The sequence below is a fragment of the Sebastes umbrosus genome, chromosome 19, assembly GCF_015220745.1.
Source record: "Sebastes umbrosus isolate fSebUmb1 chromosome 19, fSebUmb1.pri, whole genome shotgun sequence".
NCBI classification, from domain to species: Eukaryota; Metazoa; Chordata; class Actinopteri; order Perciformes; family Sebastidae; genus Sebastes; species Sebastes umbrosus.
In genome coordinates this window covers 10,751-34,706 of record NC_051287.1, presented here as the reverse complement: position 1 = coordinate 34,706, position 23,956 = coordinate 10,751, and the positions used below count along the sequence as shown (strand labels likewise).

General features: G+C 44.4%; 2 protein-coding genes across 8 annotated transcripts; both read right to left on the bottom strand.

Moving 5' to 3' along the window:
* Positions 1-827: 827 nt before the first annotated feature.
* On the bottom strand, positions 828-14,903 carry LOC119477931 (BTB/POZ domain-containing protein KCTD9-like). Of its 2 annotated transcripts, XM_037752194.1 has the most exons (13): positions 14,850-14,903; positions 14,734-14,809; positions 10,242-10,363; positions 9,870-9,910; positions 9,441-9,534; positions 9,240-9,298; positions 8,787-8,915; positions 7,547-7,614; positions 6,085-6,180; positions 5,661-5,810; positions 4,921-5,026; positions 4,679-4,812; positions 828-1,459 (listed from the first exon to the last, which is right to left on the bottom strand). In XM_037752194.1, exons 2-13 carry the CDS (start codon positions 14,779-14,781, stop codon positions 1,343-1,345), a joined length of 1,164 nt encoding a protein of 387 aa, XP_037608122.1. In that variant the 5' UTR covers positions 14,782-14,809; positions 14,850-14,903; the 3' UTR covers positions 828-1,342. The 2 variants fall into 2 exon arrangements, with proteins under 2 accessions (XP_037608122.1, XP_037608121.1); XM_037752193.1 differs by having other exon boundaries at positions 14,734-14,863.
* A 1,820-nt stretch (positions 14,904-16,723) lies between these two features.
* Positions 16,724-23,956, bottom strand: march5l (membrane-associated ring finger (C3HC4) 5, like). 6 transcript variants are annotated; one of them, XM_037752197.1, is made up of 8 exons: positions 23,815-23,956; positions 22,481-22,528; positions 21,562-21,648; positions 20,805-21,007; positions 17,974-18,276; positions 17,686-17,852; positions 17,407-17,600; positions 16,724-17,341 (listed from the first exon to the last, which is right to left on the bottom strand). In XM_037752197.1, exons 3-7 carry the CDS (start codon positions 21,624-21,626, stop codon positions 17,436-17,438), a joined length of 903 nt encoding a protein of 300 aa, XP_037608125.1. In that variant the 5' UTR covers positions 21,627-21,648; positions 22,481-22,528; positions 23,815-23,956; the 3' UTR covers positions 16,724-17,341; positions 17,407-17,435. The 6 variants fall into 6 exon arrangements, with proteins under 6 accessions (XP_037608125.1, XP_037608126.1, XP_037608124.1 ...); XM_037752198.1 differs by having other exon boundaries at positions 16,724-17,338; XM_037752196.1 differs by having other exon boundaries at positions 17,303-17,600.

Below are 23,956 nucleotides of genomic sequence, written 5' to 3'. Positions count from 1 at the left end.
TCTAGTACTATAGCAGTACTCTAGCAGTACTCTAGTAGTACTCTAGTAGTACAGTAGTACTCTAGCAGTACTATAGCAGTACTCTAGCAGTACTCTAGTACTATAGCAGTACTCTAGTAGTACTCTAGTACTATAGCAGTACTCTAGTAGTACTCTAGTAGTACAGTAGTACTCTAGTAGTACTCTAGTAGTACAGTAGTACTCTAGTAGTACTCTAGTACAGTAGTACTCTGCTGCTGCTGCTGCTGACTACCGGTACCGCTGATGGTGTTGAAGTACTCTGTTAGGAATAAACGCTGGAACCGGACCCACCGGATCAGAACCTCCGGCTGGACCGCAGAGCGACAGAACAACAACCAGAACCGGAACCGAGCTGCGCGCTGACTCTGCTGCTGCTGGCGCCTGCTGATGACGTCACGACACGCATCACTTTTCTTTTTTTAATCAGAGAACAAATAAACATCAAAACACGTGGAGGTCACGATGAGGACAATAAAGAGATAGAATATATATAAGTAAAGTTACTAAATCTGACTTTAGCTCCGTTTATTTATTAAAAACGTTAAAATGAGGTTTAACTTCATCAAGTTTACATTATTATCTTTATTTTACATTTTGAATCAGATAACAAATAAACACCAAGATCTCAAGTGAAAAAAGATTAAAGGCAAAATATAAATTAATAAAGTAAAGTAAAGTAAAGTAAAGTGCCAGATGGAGCTCAGGATCATTTTAACAGAGTTCATATAAAGCTCCATTTATTTATTAAAAACATAAAGGGAAGTTTAACTTTAGCAAATTTACATTTATGAAGGCGACACACCGTCTTTATTTTTCTTAGTTCTTTATTGTAGAAAACAGTAATTACAATATGTGACATTATGACAAAACAAAGATCATTAGGTATCATAATATAATATAATATAATTTAATATGATATAATATAATATAATATGATATAATATGATATAATATAATATGATTTAATATAATATAATATAATATGATTTAATATAAAACATTAATTAAAGATGATAAAATCAGCAGGGCTCAGCAGGACAGATGTTGAAGTTTAGCACCTCGCTGGTTAACATCAAGACAGAAAACACATTCAGTAAACAACCAGCAGCTTTCAGCAGGATGTGACATCATAACAATATTAAATATACCAGATGATGATGAAGATGTGACCGTAGAAAAACATCAGGACTGAGGTCATCATCATCATCATCATCATCATCATCATGTGGTGGTTTGACCAACATTCATCACTGATACTGGGACCAGGACCAGTGAGTCACTGGGAAACGATGTGGTGGTTCTAGCGGACGCTCTGGTGGTTCTAGCGGACGCTCTGGGACATGTGCAGAGGAGTCAGCATCTCCTCAAAGATGGCTCCCTTCACGTTGGAGCCTCTCAGGTTGGCCTCCTGAAGGTCACATCCTGACAGGTCACAGTTCTGGAGAAACAGACAACACCTGAATGCATCACAGCTTCTGATTGGTCTAAAGGTCCCGACACACCAAGCCAATCTGGAATGAAGCTAAGTGGTGAGTGAGAGTGGAGAAGCTAAGTGGTGAGTGAGAGTGGTGAAGCTAAGTGGTGAGTGAGAGTGGTGAAGCTAAGTGGTGAGTGAGAGTGATGAGGCTAAGTGGTGAGTGAGAGTATGAAGCTAAGTGGTGAGTGAGAGTGATGAAGCTAAGTGGTGAGTGAGAGTGATGAAGCTAAGTGGTGAGTGAGAGTGGTGAAGCTAATTGGTGAGTGAGAGTGATGAGGCTAAGTGGTGAGTGAGAGTATGAAGCTAAGTGGTGAGTGAGAGTGGTGAAGCTAAGTGGTGAGTGAGAGTGGTGAAGCTAAGTGGTGAGTGAGAGTGATGAAGCTAAGTGGTGAGTGAGAGTGGTGAAGCTAAGTGGTGAGTGAGAGTGGTGAAGCTAAGTGGTGAGTGAGAGTGATGAAGCTAAGTGGTGAGTGAGAGTGATGAGGCTAAGTGGTGAGTGAGAGTGATGAAGCTAAGTGGTGAGTGAGAGTGATGAAGCTAAGTGGTGAGTGAGAATGATGAAGCTAAGTGGTGAGTGAGAGTGGTGAAGCTAAGTGGTGAGTGAGAGTGATGAGGCTAAGTGGTGAGTGAGAGTATGAAGCTAAGTGGTGAGTGAGAGTGGTGAAGCTAAGTGGTGAGTGAGAGTGGTGAAGCTAAGTGGTGAGTGAGAGTGATGAAGCTAAGTGGTGAGTGAGAGTGATGAGGCTAAGTGGTGAGTGAGAGTGATGAAGCTAAGTGGTGAGTGAGAGTGATGAAGCTAAGTGGTGAGTGAGAATGATGAAGCTAAGTGGTGAGTGAGAGTGGTGAAGCTAAGTGGTGAGTGAGAGTGATGAGGCTAAGTGGTGAGTGAGAGTATGAAGCTAAGTGGTGAGTGAGAGTGGTGAAGCTAAGTGGTGAGTGAGAGTGGTGAAGCTAAGTGGTGAGTGAGAGTGATGAAGCTAAGTGGTGAGTGAGAGTGGTGAAGCTAAGTGGTGAGTGAGAGTGGTGAAGCTAAGTGGTGAGTGAGAGTGATGAAGCTAAGTGGTGAGTGAGAGTGATGAGGCTAAGTGGTGAGTGAGAGTGATGAAGCTAAGTGGTGAGTGAGAGTGGTGAAGCTAAGTGGTGAGTGAGAGTGATGAAGCTAAGTGGTGAGTGAGAGTGATGAAGCTAAGTGGTGAGTGAGAATGATGAAGCTAAGTGGTGAGTGAGAGTGGTGAAGCTAAGTGGTGAGTGAGAGTGATGAGGCTAAGTGGTGAGTGAGAGTATGAAGCTAAGTGGTGAGTGAGAGTGGTGAAGCTAAGTGGTGAGTGAGAGTGGTGAAGCTAAGTGGTGAGTGAGAGTGATGAGGCTAAGTGGTGAGTGAGAGTGGTGAAGCTAAGTGGTGAGTGAGAGTGGTGAAGCTAAGTGGTGAGTGAGAGTGATGAAGCTAAGTGGTGAGTGAGAGTGGTGAAGCTAAGTGGTGAGTGAGAGTGGTGAAGCTAAGTGGTGAGTGAGAGTGATGAAGCTAAGTGGTGAGTGAGAGTGATGAAGCTAAGTGGTGAGTGAATGGTGAAGCTAAGTGGTGAGAGAGTGATGAGGCTAAGTGGTGAGTGAGAGTGGTGAAGCTAAGTGGTGAGTGAGAGTGATGAAGCTAAGTGGTGAGTGAGAGTGGTGAAGCTAAGTGGTGAGTGAGAGTGATGAAGCTAAGTGGTGAGTGAGAGTGGTGAAGCTAAGTGGTGAGTGAGAGTGATGAGGCTAAGTGGTGAGTGAGAGTATGAAGCTAAGTGGTGAGTGAGAGTGGTGAAGCTAAGTGGTGAGTGAGAGTGGTGAAGCTAAGTGGTGAGTGAGAGTGATGAAGCTAAGTGGTGAGTGAGAGTGGTGAAGCTAAGTGGTGAGTGAGAGTGGTGAAGCTAAGTGGTGAGTGAGAGTGATGAAGCTAAGTGGTGAGTGAGAGTGGTGAAGCTAACTGGTGAGTGAGAGTGATGAAGCTAAGTGGTGAGTGAGTGATGAAGCTAAGTGGTGAGTGAGAGTGATGAAGCTAAGTGGTGAGTGAGAGTGATGAAGCTAAGTGGTGAGTGAGTGATGAAGCTAAGTGGTGAGTGAGAGTGATGAAGCTAAGTGGTGAGTGAGAGTGGTGAAGCTAAGTGGTGAGTGAGAGTGGTGAAGCTAAGTGGTATGTGAGAGTGGTGAAGCTAAGTGGTGAGTGAGAGTGATGAAGCTAAGTGGTATGTGAGAGTGATGAAGCTAAGTGGTGAGTGAGAGTGATGAAGCTAAGTGGTGAGTGAGAGTGATGAAGCTAAGTGGTGAGTGAGAGTGATGAAGCTAAGTGGTGAGTGAGAGTGGTGAAGCTAAGTGGTGAGTAAGAGTGGTGAAGCTAAGTGGTATGTGAGAGTGGTGAAGCTAAGTGGTGAGTGAGAGTGATGAAGCTAAGTGGTATGTGAGAGTGATGAAGCTAAGTGGTGAGTGAGAGTGATGAAACTAAGTGGTGAGTGAGAGTGGTGAAGCTAAGTGGTGAGTGAGAGTGATGAAGCTAAGTGGTGAGTGAGAGTGATGAAGCTAAGTGGTGAAGCTAAGTGGTGAGTGAGAGTGATGAAGCTAAGTGGTGAGTGAGAGTGGTGAAGCTAAGTGGTGAGTGAGAGTGATGAAGCTAAGTGGTGAGTGAGAGTGATGAAGCTAAGTGGTATGTGAGAGTGATGAAGCTAAGTGGTGAGTGAGAGTGATGAAGCTAAGTGGTGAAGCTAAGTGGTGAGTGAGAGTGATGAAGCTAAGTGGTGAGTGAGAGTGGTGAAGCTAAGTGGTGAGTGAGAGTGATGAAGCTAAGTGGTGAGTGAGAGTGATGAAGCTAAGTGGTGAAGCTAAGTGGTGAGTGAGAGTGATGAAGCTAAATGGTGAGTGAGAGTGATGAAGCTAAGTGGTGAGTGAGAGTGATGAAGCTAAGTGGTGAGTGAGAGTGATGAAGCTAAGTGGTGAAGCTAAGTGGTGAGTGAGAGTGATGAAGCTAAGTGGTGAGTGAGAGTGGTGTTGGAGTGCAACTTGTCGGCCGAGACAAAGGAAATGTGAGGCGACGCAACAGTCGACCTTTATCACCGCTAGTAGTGTGATGTCGGCTTGGTGTGTCCCGTCTTTACAGTGAATGATGACCTATGACCTCTGATGACCTCTGATGACCTCTGATGACCTCACCTCCAGGTCGGTCCCGGCCAGCGTCGCTCCTCTCAGGTTACAGTTCTTTAGTTTGGCATTTTTCAGCGTGGCGACTCTCAGGTTGATCCCCGTCATCTGACTGCCCTCCATGTCCACGCCCTTCAGGTTGGCTCCTACACACACACACACACACACACACACATCAGTCCAATAGATCAATAGATAGGTCACCTGCTCAGGTGTGTGTGAGGAGGAGCGAGGCATGTGATTGGCTGCTTCACCTTCCAGGTTGGCTTTGATTCCTGCAGGATCCTCAAAGTTACATCCTCTCAGCGACGCTCCTTCAGCGTTGGTGCACAACATCTTCACCCCCTGCAGGTTGGCTGCCTGACACACACACACGCACGCACGCACACACACACACACACACACACACACACACACACACACACACACACAGACACACACACACACACACACACACAGACACACACACACAGAGAGAGACAGACACACACACACACACACACACACACACACACACACACACACACACACACACAGAGAGACACACACACACACACACACACACACACACACACACACACAGACACACACACAGAGAGACACACACACACACACACACACACACACACACACACACACACACAGACACACACACACAGAGAGACACAGACACACACACACACACACACACAGAGACACACACATTAAGGCAGCGGTTCTGAGAGGTTAAATTATTGGTTTTATAGTCTGGTGGCTCTGAAGACTGGTAACCGCTTCAGTTCAGCCCGGTTCAGCCCGGTTCAGACTGGTTCAGCCCGATTCAGCCTGGTTCAGACTGGTTCAGCCCGGTTCAGCCTGGTTCAGCCCGGTTCAGACTGGTTCAGCCCGGTTCAGCCCGGTTCAGACCAGTTCAGACTGGTTCAGCCCGGTTCAGACTGGTTCAGCCCGGTTCAGCCCGGTCCAGCCCGGGTTGATGACTGGATTGAGTACTCACATCGAGGCAGGCCAGGGACAGGTCAGCTCTCTCCAGGTTGGCCCCGCTCAGGTTAGCGTGGGTCAGGTTGGCTCCTCTCAGGTTGGCCATCTTAAAGTTGATGTAGCGCAGATCCAGACGAGACAGATCTGCCCCGTTAAAGTTCAGACCCTGAACGCACCACAGACACACTCAGTTCAGACCCTGAACGCACCACAGACACACTCAGTCTCTGGTGGTCACAGTGGATCAGAATCAGACCCAATAACACATAAACATTAATGTGTACTAATGTGTACTAATGTGTATTAATGTGTACTAATGTGTACTAATGTGTATTAATGTGTACTAATGTGTATTAATGTGTATTAATGTGTACTAATGTGTACTAATGTGTATTAATGTGTACTAATGTGTACTAATGTGTACTAATGTGTACTAGTACCTGACAGCGTAGCTCAGCCTTGGTGGTCGTGGCCAGCAGGTATCTGATGAACTCTTTGCGGCTCAGAGGAGAATGATCATCAGGAGGCTGAGAGGACTGAACACAATCACACCTGGAGGTCAAACACCTGGAGCTGAAAACACATCTCTCTCTCACACCTCTCTCTCACCTCTCACACCTCTCTCTCACCTCTCTCACACCTCTCACACCTCTCTCACACCTCTCTCACACCTCTCACACCTCTCTCACCTCTCTCACACCTCTCTCTCACCTCTCACACCTCTCTCACCTCTCTCTCACCTCTCTCTCACCTCTCACACCTCTCTCTCACCTCTCACACCTCTCTCACACCTCTCTCACACCTCTCTCTCACCTCTCACACCTCTCTCACCTCTCTCTCACCTCTCACACCTCTCTCACACCTCACCTCTCTCACCTCTCTCACACCTCTCACACCTCTCTCTCACCTCTCTCACACCTCTCTCACACCTCTCACACCTCTCTCTCACCTCTCTCACACCTCTCTCACCTCTCACACCTCTCACACCTCTCACGTCTCTCTCACCTCTCTCTCACCCCTCTCACCTCTCTCTCACCTCTCTCTCACCTCTCTCTCACCCCTCTCTCTCACACCTCTCTCACACCTCTCTCACACCTCTCACCTCTCACACCTCTCACGTCTCTCTCACCTCTCACACCTCTCTCTCACACCTCTCACCTCTCTCACACCTCTCTCTCACTTCTCTCTCACCTCTCTCACACCTCTCTCACACCTCTCAACTCTCTCACCTCTCACACCTCTCTCTCACCTCTCACACACCTCTCACCTCTCTCACACCTCTCTCACACCTCTCACCTCTCTCACACCTCTCTCTCACCTCTCACCTCACCTCTCTCACACCTCTCTCTCACCTCTCACACCTCTCTCACCTCTCTCCCACCTCTCTCACACCTCTCATCTCTCTCACACCTCTCTCACACCTCTCACCTCTCTCACACCTCTCTCTCACCTCTCTCACACCTCTCTCTCACCTCTCACCTCTCTCACACCTCTCTCACACCTCTCTCTCACCTATCACCTCTCTCACACCTCTCTCTCACCTCTCTCCCACCTTTCTCACACCTCTCACCTCTCTCACACCTCTCTCACACCTCTCTCTCACCTCTCCAGCTCACACACCTCTCACACCTCTCTCACCTCTCACACCTCTCTCACACCTCTCACACCTCTCTCACCTCTCTCTCACCTCTCTCTCACCTCTCACACCTCTCTCTCACCTCTCACCTCTCTCACACCTCTCTCACACCTCTCTCTCACCTATCACCTCTCTCACACCTCTCTCTCACCTCTCTCCCACCTCTCTCACACCTCTCACCTCTCTCACACCTCTCTCACACCTCTCCAGCTCACACACCTCTCACACCTCTCTCACCTCTCACACCTCTCTCACACCTCTCACACCTTGATGAGTGTCTCCAGCTGTTCCGCCAGCTGTTCAATCCCAAAGAAGCGAGCTTCCTCCAGAACACCTGCAGCAGACAGACTGAAGGTCAGACAGCACTGTGACCTCTGACCCCTGACCCCTGACCTCTGACCCAGAGGGTTGATGATGATAAAGCTCTACTATAATCTACTGTCAGTAGAGTCCAGTAGAGTCCGGTAGAGTCCAGTAGAGTCCAGTAGAGTCTAGTAGAGTTCAGTAGAGTCTAGTAGAGTTCAGTAGAGTCCAGTAGAGTCTAGTGGAGTCCAGTGGAGTTCAGTAGAGTTCAGCAGAGTTCAGTAGAGTCCAGTAGAGTCTAGTAGAGTTCAGTAGAGTCCAGTGGAGTTCAGTAGAGTTCAGCAGAGTTCAGTAGAGTCCAGTAGAGTCTAGTAGAGTTCAGTAGAGTCTAGTAGAGTTCAGTAGAGTTCAGTAGAGTCCAGTAGAGTCCAGTAGAGTCCAGTAGAGTTCAGTAGAGTCCAGTAGAGTTCAGTAGAGTCCATTAAAGTCCAGTGGAGTCCAGTAGAGTCCATTAAAGTCCAGTAGAGTCCAGTAGAGTCCAGTAGAGTTCAGTAGAGTCCATTAAAGTCCAGTAGAGTTCAGTAGAGTTCATTAAAGTCCAGTAGAGTCCATTAAAGTCCAGTAGAGTCCAGTAGAGTTCAGTAGAGTACAGTAGAGTCCAATAGAGTTCAGTAGAGTACAGTAGTGTCCAGTAGAGTTCAGTAGAGTACAGTAGAGTCCAGTAGAGTTCAGTAGAGTTCAGTAGAGTCCAGTAGAGTTCAGTAGAGTCCAGTAGAGTTCAGTAGAGTCCAGTAGAGTCCAGTAGAGTCCATTAAAGTCCAGTGGAGTCCAGTAGAGTCCATTAAAGTCCAGTAGAGTCCAGTAGAGTCCAGTAGAGTTCAGTAGAGTCCATTAAAGTCCAGTAGAGTTCAGTAGAGTTCATTAAAGTCCAGTAGAGTCCATTAAAGTCCAGTAGAGTCCATTAAAGTCCAGTAGAGTCCAGTAGAGTTCAGTAGAGTACAGTAGAGTCCAATAGAGTTCAGTAGAGTACAGTAGAGTCCAGTAGAGTTCAGTAGAGTACAGTAGAGTCCAGTAGAGTACAGTAGAGTCCAGTAGAGTTCAGTAGAGTTCAGTAGAGTCCAGTAGAGTTCAGTAGAGTCCAGTAGAGTTCAGTAGAGTCCAGTAGAGTACAGTAGAGTCCAGTAGAGTCCAGTAGAGTCCTACCCAGAGGGTTGATGCCGTCGTTGATGATCAGCTGTCCGTGTCTCAGATAGTTCAGAATGGGCTCAAAGTATTCTGGACTCCGGTCGATGAGGAACGCTCCCTGAGAGTCACGATGGTTCCCCCAAACATCTGGATCACAACCAAGAGAGGAACATCAGCATCCAGTCACATCAACACGTCACTACATACACTACATACTAATACACAGTATATCTATTTATATAGATATACTGTCACATGAAGACATCAGTCATTGTGTTGAGATAAACAAATAATAAATTAATATAAGATATACTGTATATCTATATACTGTATATCCATATACAGTATATAGATATAGATATATAGAATATAGATATACTGTATATCTATATACTGTATATAGATATAGATATACAGAATATAGATATACTGTATATGTATATATAGATATATAGATAAAGATAACGTCACCTTTCTCTCTGAACATGTGGGCCAGCATGCTCTCAGGCTCTTTACTGACCAGCGTGCTCCTGAAAACACACACAGGAAGTGGTCACACAGGAAGTGGTCACACTGACGCTACACCTCTCTACTGATGCACAGAGTGTTCTCTAACAGGAGGAACACTAGAACCTCTCTAGAACCTCTTACGGTGCTGATGCTCTGATTTACCTGGTGGTGGTGAAGCAGCGCCCGCCCACGTTGAGCGTCAGCCAATCAGTGTGAGTCTGGTCCTTCTCAGGGTCGGTGAGGTCATCCTGACGATCTGCACAAAGGTAACGGTACCGCAGGTAAAGTACCGCAGGGAACCACCAACAGAGACCGGCACAGTAACAACTCACCTTTCACAGACCCCCCCAACTGATCTGGTGACCCTCCGGAAGGGCCCGAGCCCCAGGTTGGGCCCCACCGGACCAGACTGTATTAGAGTACTTAAAGCAGCTCAGGATTACATTCTACTGCATGAAGCTGAGAATACGTGTGTACTCTTACTGCTGATACTCGAAGTACATTTTGCAGCTACAGTAATTTGTAGAAGTACTTTTACACTGTTGTATTAATACTTGAATACTTCTTTCAGCGCTTCGGCCTCAAACTCACCTTCAGATGGATCCTCTGAGACGTACAGCACGTCGTCCTCTCTGCAGAACACACAGTACACACAGTACACAGAGTACACAGTTAATACAGCAAGTCCTCCTCTATGCAGTACACACAGTACACACAGTACACAGTTAATACAGCACGTCGTCCTCTCTGCAATACACACAGTACACAGAGTACACACAGTACACACAGTACACAGAGTACACACAGCACACACAGTACACAGAGTACACACAGTACACACAGTACACAGAGTACACAGAGTACACACAGTACACAGAGTACACAGAGTACACAGTAAATACTGGACTTTACTGCAGTAAATAATGATACTACGTGACGTTATTGATTAACGGGGTGTCTGACCTGATGAGCGTGACGTCATCGATGAGGCCGCCGGTCCCGGTAGAAACACCGGAGGCTCTGATCCCAAGCTTAGAGCTGGCCACCGACAGGAGCTCCTCCAGAGAACTGCACACCGCCACCACCTGCAGGAGGACACCGGGAACACACCTACCGGTTACACTCTTACCGGTAACACTCCTACCGGTAACACACCGGTAACACACCTACCGGTAACACTCCTACCGGTGACACACTGGTAACACACCTAACACACTGGTAACACACCTACCGGTAACACTTCTACCGGTAACACACTGGTAACACACCTACCGGTAACACTTCTACCGGTAACACACTGGTAACACACCTACCGGTAACACACTGGTAACACACCTACCGGTAACACTTCTACCGGTAACACACTGGTAACACACCTACCGGTAACACTTCTACCGGTAACACACTGGTAACACACCTACCTGTAACACTTCTACCGGTAACACACTGGTAACACACCTACCTGTAACACTTCTACCGGTAACACACTGGTAACACACCTACCTGTAACACTTCTACCGGTAACACACTGGTAACACACCTACCTGTAACACTTCTACCGGTAACACACTGGTAACACACCTACCTGTAACACTTCTACCGGTAACACACTGGCAACACACCTACCGGTAACACTTCTACCGGTAACACACTGGTAACACACCTACCGGTAACACTTCTACCGGTAACACTATTGTATCTGTTGTATTTATTGTATCTATTGTATCTGTTGTATCTGTTGTTGTATCTATTGTATCTGTTGTATTGTATTTATTGTATCTGTTGTATCTATTGTTGTATCTATTGTATCTGTTGTATCTGTTGTTGTATCTATTGTATCTGTTGTATTGTATTTATTGTATCTGTTGTATCTATTGTTGTATCTATTGTATCTGTTGTATTGTATTTATTGTATCTATTGTTGTATCTATTGTATCTGTTGTATCTATTGTTGTATCTATTGTATCTGTTGTATCTATTGTTGTATCTATTGTATCTGTTGTATCTGTTGTATCTATTGTTGTATCTATTGTATCTGTTGTATTGTATCTATTGTATCTGTTGTATTTATTGTATCTGTTGTATTGTATCTATTGTATCTGTTGTATTTATTGTATCTGTTGTATCTATTGTATCTGTTGTATCTATTGTTGTATCTATTGTATCTGTTGTATCTATTGTATCTGTTGTATTGTACCTATTGTATCTGTTGTATTTATTGTATCTGTTGTATCTATTGTATCTGTTGTTGTATCTATTGTATCTATTGTATCTGTTGTATCTATTGTATCTGTTGTATCTATTGTATCTATTGTATCTGTTGTATCTATTGTATCTGTTGTATTTATTGTATCTATTGTATCTGTTGTTGTATCTATTGTATCTGTTGTATTTATTGTATTTATTGTATCTGTTGTATTTATTGTATTTATTGTATCTGTTGTATCTGTTGTATCTATTGTATCTGTTGTATTTATTGTATTTATTGTATCTGTTGTATTTATTGTATCTATTGTATCTATTGTTGTATCTATTGTATCTGTTGTATCTGTTGTATTTATTGTATCTGTTGTATCTGTTGTATCTATTGTATCTGTTGTATTTATTGTATTTGTTGTATTTATTGTATATATTGTATCTATTGTATCTGTTGTTGTATCTATTGTATCTGTTGTATTTATTGTATCTGTTGTATTTATTGTATTTATTGTATCTGTTGTATTTATTGTATTTATTGTATCTATTGTATCTGTTGTGTTGTATTTATTGTATTTATTGTATCTGTTGTATTTATTGTATCTGTTGTATCTATTGTATCTATTGTATCTGTTGTATTTATTGTATCTGTTGTATCTATTGTATTTATTGTATCTGTTGTATTTATTGTATCTGTTGTATCTATTGTATCTGTTGTATTTATTGTATCTATTGTATCTGTTGTTGTATCTATTGTATCTATTGTATTTATTGTATCTGTTGTATCTGTTGTATCTATTGTATCTGTTGTATTTATTGTATCTGTTGTATTTATTGTATCTATTGTATCTGTTGTTGTATCTATTGTATCTGTTGTATTTATTGTATCTGTTGTATTTATTGTATCTGTTGTATTTATTGTATCTGTTGTATCTGTTGTATCTATTGTATCTGTTGTTGTATCTATTATATCTGTTGTATTTATTGTATTTATTGTATCTATTGTATCTGTTGTTGTATCTATTGTATCTGTTGTATTTATTGTATCTGTTGTATTTATTGTATTTATTGTATCTGTTGTATTTATTGTATCTATTGTATCTGTTGTGTTGTATTTATTGTATTTATTGTATCTATTGTATTTATTGTATTTATTGTATCTGTTGTATTTATTGTATCTATTGTATCTGTTGTTGTATATATTGTATTTATTGTATTTAATGTATTTATTGTATCTGTTGTATTTATTGTATCTGTTGTATTTATTGTATTTATTGTATCTGTTGTATTTATTGTATCTATTGTATCTGTTGTGTTGTATTTATTGTATTTATTGTATCTATTGTATTTATTGTATTTATTGTATCTGTTGTATTTATTGTATTTATTGTAAAGCAGCTGATTTGGTGAAACATCATGTTTTCTGGATCTGATGTTTCTTATTGATACATTTAAAACTTTTATTTTTATGGTAACATGTCTGGATGACTCCTCACTTCACAGGGAGAGGTTTGGCTAATACATTTATTTTTATACACTCCTACCGGTAACACACCTACCGGTACACTCCTACCGGTAACACACCTACCGGTACACTCCTACCGGTAACACACCTACCGGTACACTCCTACCGGTAACACACCTACCGGTACACTCCTACCGGTAACACACCTACCGGTACACTCCTACCGGTAACACACCTACCGGTAACACTCCTACCGGTACACTCCTACCGATAACACACCTACCGGTAACACACCTACCGGTACACTCCTACCGGTAACACTCCTACCGGTAACACACCTACCGGTACACTCCTACCGGTAACACACCTACCGGTAACACACCTACCGGTAACACTCCTACCGGTAACACACCTACCGGTAACACTCCTACCGGTAACACACCTACCGGTAACACACCTACCGGTACACTCCTACCGGTAACACACCTACCGGTAACACTCCTACCGGTAACACACCTACCGGTACACTCCTACCGGTAACACACCTACCGGTAACACACCTACCGGTAACACACCTACCGGTACACACCTACCGGTAACACTCCTACCGGTAACACACCTACCGGTACACTCCTACCGGTAACACACCTACCGGTAACACTCCTACCGGTAACACTCCTACCGGTAACACACCTACCGGTACACTCCTACCGGTAACACACCTACCGGTAACACACCTACCGGTAACACACCTACCGGTAACACTCCTACCGGTAACACACCTACCGGTACACTCCTACCGGTAACACACCTACCGGTAACACACCTACCGGTAACACTCCTACCGGTAACACACCTACCGGTACACTCCTACCGGTAACACACCTACCGGTAACACACCTACCGGTACACTCCTACCGGTAACACTCCTACCGGTAACACACCTACCGGTAACACTCCTACCGGTAACACACCTACCGGTACACTCCTACCGGTAACACTCCTACCGGTAACACTCCTACCGGTAACACACCTACCGGTAACACACCTACCGGTAACACTCCTACCGGTAACACTCCTACCGGTACACTCCTACCGGTACACTCCTACCGGTAACACACCTACCGGTAACACACCTACCGGTAACACACCTACCGGTACACTCCTACCGGTAACACACCTACCGGTACACTCCTACCGGTACACTCCTACCGGTAACACACCTACCGGTAACACTCCTACCGGTAACACACCTACCGGTACACTCCTACCGGTACACTCCTACCGGTAACACACCTACCGGTGTTACCGGGAGTTACCGGATAATCAAACATGTCTGACAGTAGCATTAGCTTGTAGCTAAGCTAACCCTAGCTATAAACTGCTAGCTCTGCTAGCTCTGCTAGCTGTGCTAGCTGTGCTAGCTCTGCTAGCTGTGCTAGCTCTGCTAGCTCTGCTAGCTCTGCTAGCTCTGCTAGCTGTGCTAGCTCTGCTAGCTCTGCTAGCTCTGCTAGCTCTGCTAGCTGTGCTAGCTCTGCTAGCTCTGCTAGCTGTGCTAGCTGTGCTAGCTCTGCTAGCTGTGCTAGCTCTGCTAGCTGTGCTAGCTCTGCTAGCTCTGCTAGCTCTGCTAGCTCTGCTAGCTCTGCTAGCTCTGCTAGCTGTGCTAGCTGTGCTAGCTCTGCTAGCTGTGCTAGCTCTGCTAGCTCTGCTAGCTCTGTCTGTGTTAGGGTGTTTAGACACAATGCTAAGCTAAGCTAAGCTAACTGGGTTCCCGGGTTAATGTCTTCAGCTCACCTTTCCGTTGGAGGAGGTTCCGTTAACGAACAACGTGACTCTTCTCATGACCGGATAAACTCATTAGATCCCGGTAGATCCCGGTAGATCCCGTTAAATCCCGGTAGATCCCGGTAAATCCCGGTACCGGCCGCCGGTTCATAAAATAAACAACAACAACCTGCTTCCGGTCTCTTCTCAGACACGCCCACTGAGGCGGAACCAGCCAATCAGAGAGCCGAGGGGGCGGGACCTCCACAAAGATCATTCATTCTTATTTTTAATTGTTTAATTTCATCTTTAAACTTTCTATAGACTGAAGCTGCAATCCAAGTTATTATTATTATTATTATTATTATTATTATTATTATTAATAAACTTTCTATAGACTGAAGCTGTAATCCAAGTTATTATTATTATTATTATTATTAATAAACTTTCTATAGACTGAAGCTGCAATCCAAGTTATTATTATTATTATTATTATTATTATTATTATTATTATTATTAATAAACTTTCTATAGACTGAAGCTGCAATCCAAGTTATTATTATTATTATTATTATTATTATTATTATTATTATTAATAATAAACTTTCTATAGACTGAAGCTGTAATCCAAGTTATTATTATTATTATTATTATTATTATTATTATTAATAAACTTTCTATAGACTGAAGCTGTAATCCAAGTTATTATTATTATTATTATTATTATTATTAATAAACTTTCTATAGACTGACACTGTAATCCAAGTTATTATTATTATTATTATTATTAATAAACTTTCTATAGACTGACGCTGTAATCCAAGCTATTATTATTATTATTATTATTATTATTAATAAACTTTCTACAGACTGAAGCTGTAATCCAAGTTATTATTATTATTAATCTGTAACAGAACAATATACACACAGTACATTTACATGTCCTATCTTTTTTTTTAGGTATTACTATTACTTGAGTACTTCCATATTCTACTACTTGTACTTCATAGGAGAAATATGACTATTATTATAGTACTTTATTCTTCACGACATTCATCTGATAACTTGAGTTACTTCACAGATTCAGACTAATAAAACAACATATAATGTCTGATGTCTTGTTATAGATTAAGATCAAACGTTATTGATCCTTCGGGGTAATATAATATCTTCAACATTAAAGCATCAATAATTATAATACAACAAGAGAATATTATTTAATTTGATGCTGATGGATAAATCCTGTAAATGATATAAACTGAATGAAAGTCAAGTGTTTAAAATGATACCAAACATATAAAAGTTAAACATTAATAAATGTTATTAATTGAGCCTCAATAAGGACACGAAACAACGTTAACGTGATCAGCTGATCAACAATTACAAATATTACTTCTTCAAACTTCTTCAAAAATAATCACATCTGGCGCCTTAAATGGTACCGACATCTCGTCTGGCCCCTGAACTCAACATTTAAATACATAAATAAATAAATAAGAAAATAAATAGGTAAGTAACTAAGTAAATAAGTATATAAATAAATAAATAAATAAATAGGTAAGTAACTAAATAAATAAGGAAATAAATAATTAAGTAAGTAAATAAATAAATATGGTATTTTGTAGTTTGACTAAGCAGTATTATTTTAACTTGTAGTTGTCAAGTAATAACAAAGAACAGTTTAACAAAGAGCTTTATTGAACAAATGATTCACCGAGACATAAAATCAGAGCTCCTTTAAGGCGGCGGTGCGTTCAAATCCCAGAGTTCATATTAAAGTCCCAGAGGAAGTTCATATTAAAGTCTCAGAGGAAATTCATTTGGCAAAAGGTTTTAACCCGACAATCAGAATTAATTTATAAAAAGTAGGGAACATCTCAAACATCTCAAAACATCTCAAAACATCTCAAACATCTCAAACATCTCAAACATCTCAAACATCTCAAACATCTCAAAACATCTCAAACATCTCAAACATCTCAAACATCTCAAAACATCTCAAACATCTCAAACATCTCAAACATCTCAAACATCTCAAAACATCTCAAAACATCTCAAACATGTCCAGCAGAACTATGAAGGTTCTGACTGGGTCCAGTCTCCTGTTCTACTGGGTTCTACTGGGAGCTGTGGGAGCATTTCATCCTCCACCAACTGAGTCTCTGCAGCGTTCAGCAGCTCAACATCTCACTGAACCGGGTCTGAGCTTTAACAGTGACTGAAGTCAACCGGGTCAGAACTCCCAGTCCAGCTACAGCAGGTCCACCGGGTCAGAACTCCCAGTCCAGCTACAGCAGGTCCACCGGGTCAGGTTCTGTTATTAAAGTGCTTCAAATAAGGCAAAGAAGACATCACACTGTGTTAAAGGGAGAGTTCAGAGGTTCTGATCCAGAGTCAGTGTGTTACTACAGTAGATGGAGGTTAAAGGGAGAGTTCAGGTGTTCCTCAGTGGGGTTCTATGAGGTTCTGATCCAGAGTCAGTATATTACTACAGTAGATGGAGGTTAAAGGGAGCGTTCAGAGGTTCTGATCCAGAGTCAGTGTATTACTACAGTAGATGGAGGTTAAAGGTTCCTCCTCCAGTCATTGGACCTGGTTCCTGGTTGTCTTCAGGTCCAGTCAGGAGGACGTGGTGCTGCTGAGACGTTTCTTAGTGTTCTGGTTCTGGTTATTAATAAATCACCTTCTGATCCAAACTCTCACCTGTTTAGCTTTTGTACCATCATGTCTGTCTACTCATTTCCACTGTCCTCGGTGTCCTCGTCCCCTCCCTCACTCTGTCCGTCTCCGGGTCTCTCTGGGTAGTTGAGGATGACCCGGCGGGCCTGAATGGTGCACTGCTGCTGTTTGAAATACACCTTCAACACTCCCTTCATCAGCACGAAGGCCACGCCACCCTAAGGACACAAAGACAAGAGGACGACTGAAACTCAGGGACATCTAATCCAGATTAAAGACTCTACATTAAAGACAGGAACTCACCAGCAGGGTGCGCTGAAGGTTGGAGGTCATCCGTCCAAACAGCAGCCGTCCCACCAGACTGGCGATGGAGGGAAAGACGAGAGCGCCACACAGAGTCCTGGACACTGACAGGTGATCTCCTGCACCGAGGCCGTCAGCAGGACCTCTGGACAGGTAACGACTCGTACCTGAGGACAGACATCAACCAATCACTGATCTACAAGTACTTAAAGCACATTTACACATTTACACATTTACACAGGTTTATAGGTTACGTAGGGAGGGAGGTGTGTGTGTGAGAGTGCGTACCTGGCGGGAGCTTCCCTCTACAGGTGTATCTCTGCCACAGCCTCACCAGGTATTCCTCCCAGCGGATCATCTTCCCCAGAACCAGAACCACGGGGATGGTGGGCAGCCCCATCAGCAGGAACAGAGGGTCGGCCCGCTCCATCACCGTCAGACCCTTCTTGTGTCCCACCACCTGCATGACGGTCACAGCGCCGTAGGTGACGGCCGACCAGTACACGGTCCCGGCCACCACCCCGACGGCGGCGAAGGGACTGACCCGAGACAGACCGCCGTCCACCTGCTGGAGGAAGTACACCAACGGCCCTGAGGACAGAAAACAGGAAACACAACACTCACTGAGGGGGGAGAGCGGCTCGACCTTTAACCACAAGGTCGGCGGTTCGATACCCAAATGTCCACTTGTCCTGGTACGGGTACTCTCTCATGGTCAGGGTACTCTCTCAGGGTCAGGGTACTCTCTCATGGTTAGGGTACTCTCTCAGGATCAGGGTACTCTCTCAGGGTCAGGGTACTCTCTCATGGTCAGGGTACTCTCTCATGGTCAGGGTACTTTCTCAGGGTCAGGGTACTCTCTCAGGGTCAGGGTACTCTCTCAGGGTCAGGGTACTCTCTCATGGTTAGGGTACTCTCTCAGGGTTAGGGTACTCTCTCAGGGTCAGGGTACTCTCTCATGGTTAGGGTACTTTCTCAGGGTCAGGGTACTCTCTCATGGTCAGGGTACTCTCTCAGGGTCAGGGTACTCTCTCAGGGTCAGGGTACTCTCTCATGGTTAGGGTACTCTCTCATGGTCAGGGTACTCTCTCATGGTCAGGGTACTCTCTCAGGGTCAGGGTACTCTCTCATGGTCAGGGTACTCTCTCAGGGTCAGGGTACTCTCTCATGGTCAGGGTACTCTCTCAGGGTCAGGGTACTCTCTCATGGTCAGGGTACTCTCTCAGGGTCAGGGTACTCTCTCATGGTCAGGGTACTCTCTCAGGGTCAGGGTACTCTCTCATGGTTAGGGTACTCTCTCAGGGTCAGGGTACTCTCTCAGGGTCAGGGTACTCTCTCAGGGTCAGGGTACTCTCTCATGGTCAGGGTACTCTCTCAGGGTCAGGGTACTCTCTCAGGGTCAGGGTACTCTCTCATGGTCAGGGTACTCTCTCAGGGTCAGGGTACTCTCTCATGGTCAGGGTACTCTCTCAGGGTCAGGGTACTCTCTCATGGTCAGGGTACTCTCTCATGGTCAGGGTACTCTCTCAGGGTCAGGGTACTCTCTCAGGGTCAGGGTACTCTCTCAGGGTCAGGGTACTCTCTCATGGTCAGGGTACTCTCTCAGGGTCAGGGTACTCTCTCATGGTCAGGGTACTCTCTCAGGGTCAGGGTACTCTCTCAGGGTCAGGGTACTCTCTCATGGTCAGGGTACTCTCTCATGGTCAGGGTACTCTCTCAGGGTCAGGGTACTCTCTCATGGTCAGGGTACTCTCTCAGGGTCAGGGTACTCTCTCAGGGTCAGGGTACTCTCTCATGGTCAGGGTACTCTCTCAGGGTCAGGGTACTCTCTCATGGTCAGGGTACTCTCTCAGGATCAGGGTACTCTCTACGACCTCATGTTTATCTAAACCAGTATGAATATTACCTGTATATAAATATACGACCTCATGTTAACATGTTTATCGGACCCGATACCCGATACCCGATGTTGGTATCGGTGCCTCACTAACCGACACAGCAGCTCTCTGTAACTGAGGAGGATCTAACTGATCTAATGATGTGTAACATCAGAGCTACCCGGAGGCCTTTATTAGTCTCAAAGGACCGTAGAGCTCCACCTGCTCAGGAACGGTTACCGCTCACGCTCTGGAGTCAGCCTTCTGCTGTCAAATGGAATTATTCAATAATGTGACGTGATGAAGCTCATCTGAGGTGAACTGGGAGAGAGAGAGAGAGAGAGAGAGTAGAGAGGGAGAGAGAGAGAGTAGAGAGAGAGTAGAGAGGGAGAGAGAGAGAGAGAGAGTAGAGAGAAAGAGAGAGAGAGAGAGAGAGTAGAGAGGGAGAGAGAGAGAGAGAGTGAGTAGAGAGAGAGTAGAGAGGTAGAGAGAGAGTAGAGAGGGAGAGAGAGAGTAGAGAGGGAGAGAGAGAGAGAGAGAGAGTAGAGAGAGAGAGAGAGAGAGGGAGAGTAGAGAGACAGTAGGGTGTGATTAGAGAGACAGTAGGGTGTGAGTAGAGAGACAGTAGGGTGTGAGTAGAGAGACAGTAGGGTGTGAGTAGAGAGACAGTAGGGTGTGATAAGAGAGACAGTAGGGTGTGAGTAGAGAGACAGTAGGGTGTGAGTAGAGAGACAGTAGGGTGTGAGTAGAGAGACAGTAGGGTGTGAGTAGAGAGACAGTAGGGTGTGAGTAGAGAGACAGTAGGGTGTGAGTAGAGAGACAGTAGGGTGTGAGTAGAGAGACAGTAGGGTGTGAGTAGAGAGACAGTAGGGTGTGAGTAGAGAGACAGTAGGGTGTGAGTAGAGAGACAGTAGGGTGTGATTAGAGAGACAGTAGGGTGTGAGTAGAGAGACAGTAGGGTGTGATTAGAGAGACAGTAGGGTGTGATTAGAGAGACAGTAGGGTGTGAGTAGAGAGACAGTAGGGTGTGAGTAGAGAGACAGTAGGGTGTGAGTAGAGAGACAGTAGGGTGTGAGTAGAGAGACAGTAGGGTGTGATTAGAGAGACAGTAGGGTGTGATTAGAGAGACAGTAGGGTGTGAGTAGAGAGACAGTAGGGTGTGAGTAGAGAGACAGTAGGGTGTGAGTAGAGAGACAGTAGGGTGTGATTAGAGAGACAGTCGGGTGCGATGGCTGGACGTACCCGTCTTAGGGAAGCTGACGTGGTATTCCGTCCCACACTGAGGACAGCTCACCGTCCCTCCACTGTTCCCTCTCTGCTTCTCGTCCAGCCAGCGCTGCAGACACGACTGGTGGATCCATTTAGTGCAGCCTTTACACCTGCAGGGGCTGACCCACTCAGCGGCGTGGTCGTCCCTCTCCGTCGCAAAACACACCCAGCAGTGTCTGGAGGACACACAGACACAGAACCAGAGAACCAGAGAACCAGGGTTAGTAGAGCTCATTAAGATGATGGAACTACAGGTACAGATACTAATGATTGTTTGTGTAGAACCTGAAGAACCAACATGACCCTATAGAACCTGAGCAACCAACATGACCCTATAGAACCTGAGGAACCAACATGACCCCTAAAGAACCTGAGGAACCAACATGACCCCTATAGAACCTGAGGAACCAACATGACCCCTATAGAACCTGAGGAACCAACATGACCCCTAAAGAACCTGAGGAACCAACATGACCCCTATAGAACCTGAGGAACCAACATGACCCTATAGAACCTGAGGAACCAACATGACCCCTAAAGAACCTGAGGAACCAACATGACCCCTATAGAACCTGAGGAACCAACATGACCCCTATAGAACCTGAGGAACCAACATGACCCCTGTAGAACCTGAGGGAACCAACATGACCCCTATAGAACCTGAGGAACCAACATGACCCCTGTAGAACCTGAGGAACCAACATGACCTGGTGAGGAGGTGTGATCTTACTTCTCAGGCTGCTCCTCAGGCTGCTCCTCAGGCTGCTCCTCAGGCTGCTCCTCAGGCTGGTCCATGGTGCTGAAGACTGAACGGACTCTGTGTGAACGGACACATGGAGAAACATCAGACTGAATCTGAGAACTAAGACGACACAAAGCTGACCTGGTCTGGTTCAATGTTCTCTTCTATGAAACATTCACACAAATGAGAGCTCCGTCATACTCTGGAGGTTTACCTTCATGCTCTAGAGGTTTACCTTCATGCTCTAGAGGTTTACCTTCATGCTCTAGATGTTTACCTTCATGCTCTAGATGTTTACCTTCATGCTCTAGAGGTTTACCTTCATGCTCTGGAGGTTTACCTTCATGCTCTAGAGGTTTACCTTCATGCTCTAGAGGTTTACCTTCATGCTCTAGATGTTTACCTTCATACTCTGGAGGTTTACCTTCATGCTCTAGAGGTTTACCTTCATACTCTGGAGGTTTACCTTCATACTCTGGAGGTTTACCTTCATACTCTAGAGGTTTACCTTCATGCTCTAGAGGTTTACCTTCATGCTCTAGAGGTTTACCTTCATACTCTAGAGGTTTACCTTCATACTCTAGAGGTTTACCTTCATACTCTGGAGGTTTACCTTCATACTCTGGAGGTTTACCTTCATACTCTAGAGGTTTACCTTCATGCTCTAGAGGTTTACCTTCATGCTCTAGATGTTTACCTTCATACTCTGGAGGTTTACCTTCATGCTCTAGAGGTTTACCTTCATACTCTGGAGGTTTACCTTCATACTCTAGAGGTTTACCTTCATACTCTGGAGGTTTACCTTCATGCTCTAGAGGTTTACCTTCATACTCTGGAGGTTTACCTTCATGCTCTAGAGGTTTACCTTCATGCTCTAGAGGTTTACCTTCATGCTCTAGAGGTTTACCTTCATGCTCTGGATGTTCTCATGAAGCCATCAGACTGCAGCGAGGACCTACAGAACCACGGACACACAGTTACTATTCACTCATCATACAGGTAGGATCACACTGTACCTGAAGATGATAGGATTAGGGTACCGTTCACACTGTATATAGATATATATATACACACACATACACACATATATACATATATATACATATACATATATATATATATATATACACATATATTTGACTCTCTGATGTCATCACCACCAGCTGATGTTAACTTTATTTTACTGTTTTTTCCTTTTGGATGATTTATTTGTGAATTTATATTTTTTTCTTTATTATAGTTTTTCTTTTTGTATTTGTGATTTTTTTCTTTTCTTTTTTATGCAAATACAATTATTATTATTATTATTATCCATGGGTAATACTATCTACTATCTACTACTACTACTACTACTACTACTACTACCAACAATAATAGTAATAATACTAATATTAATAGTAATATGCATGAATAATTAGAACCCAGTACTCCAGTATAGTGCATACTGAGTAGTACTTGTATTAGTGGTATTTTCAGCAGGTCTGTTGAAGCTACTGGAGGTTAACCCTCCTCTTCCTCTTTCTCCTCTTCCTCAACCTGAAACCCAACCACTGACTCTAATTATATCTCTTTCACATGTGACCTGTGACCTCAGAGTACCAGGTCCTGGTACTCTGAGGTCAGGACCAGGACCTGGTACTCTGAGGTCAGGACCAGGTCCTGGTACTCTGAGGTCAGGACCAGGTCCTGGTACTCTGAGGTCAGGACCAGGACCTGGTACTCTGAGGTCAGGACCAGGACCTGGTACTCTGAGGTCAGGACCAGGACCTGGTACTCTGAGGTCAGGACCAGGTCCTGGTACTCTGAGGTCAGGACCAGGACCTGGATCAGAGTAACGTTAACGTTACTCACCATAAACTGAAACCAAAACAAAACAGTTCGCTTCAAACTCACTTAAAGTCACAGTTTGTTCATTTAACTGATTTTAAGGTTGTTAGCACTATTACACCAGATCCTGGTCCTGATCCTGGTCCAGGTCCTGATCCTGATCCTGGTCCAGGACCAGATCCTTACCTCAGAGACAACCCTGTCATGCTAACAGGCTAACATGCTAACATGCTAACAGGCTAACAGGCTAACAGGCTAACAGGCTAACGTCAGTGAACTTTGTCATGAAGCTAACTAGTGAAGGCTAACTAAGCTAAGCTAAGCTAAGCTAAGCTAAGCTAAGCAGTGGAACAGCTGGACCTCGTTATCTGTCAGTTCATCTGGTACATTAATATGAAACATCACAACACCTACCTGAAAGATAACAAGAAGAAGATCTCCGGATACTGAAGAACTGAAGAACAGAAGAACAGAACAGAAGAATGTTTCTGCTCAACAACAACAACAACAACAACTAGCTGCTGCTGCTGCTGCTGCTGCTGCTGCTTCTTCTTCT

Bases quoted from the DNA above. Each gene is read 5' to 3' on its own strand.
- march5l (XM_037752197.1), bottom strand. From the start codon at position 21,626: ATGGACCAGCCTGAGGAGCAGCCTGAGGAGCAGCCTGAGGAGCAGCCT. The intron at 21,008-21,561 runs GTAAGATCACAC...TGTGTCCTCCAG, and splicing joins CCTGAGGAGCAGCCTGAGAA to ACACTGCTGGGTGTGTTTTG. The intron at 17,853-17,973 runs GTACGCACTCTC...GTCTGTCCTCAG, and splicing joins TAGAGGGAAGCTCCCGCCAG to GTACGAGTCGTTACCTGTCC.
- LOC119477931 (XM_037752194.1), bottom strand. From the start codon at position 14,781: ATGAGAAGAGTCACGTTGTTCGTTAACGGAACCTCCTCCAACGGAAAG. The intron at 6,181-7,546 runs GTGTGAGAGGTG...GATTGTGTTCAG, and splicing joins AGCTGGAGACACTCATCAAG to TCCTCTCAGCCTCCTGATGA. The intron at 5,811-6,084 runs GTACTAGTACAC...TGGTGCGTTCAG, and splicing joins AGGCTGAGCTACGCTGTCAG to GGTCTGAACTTTAACGGGGC.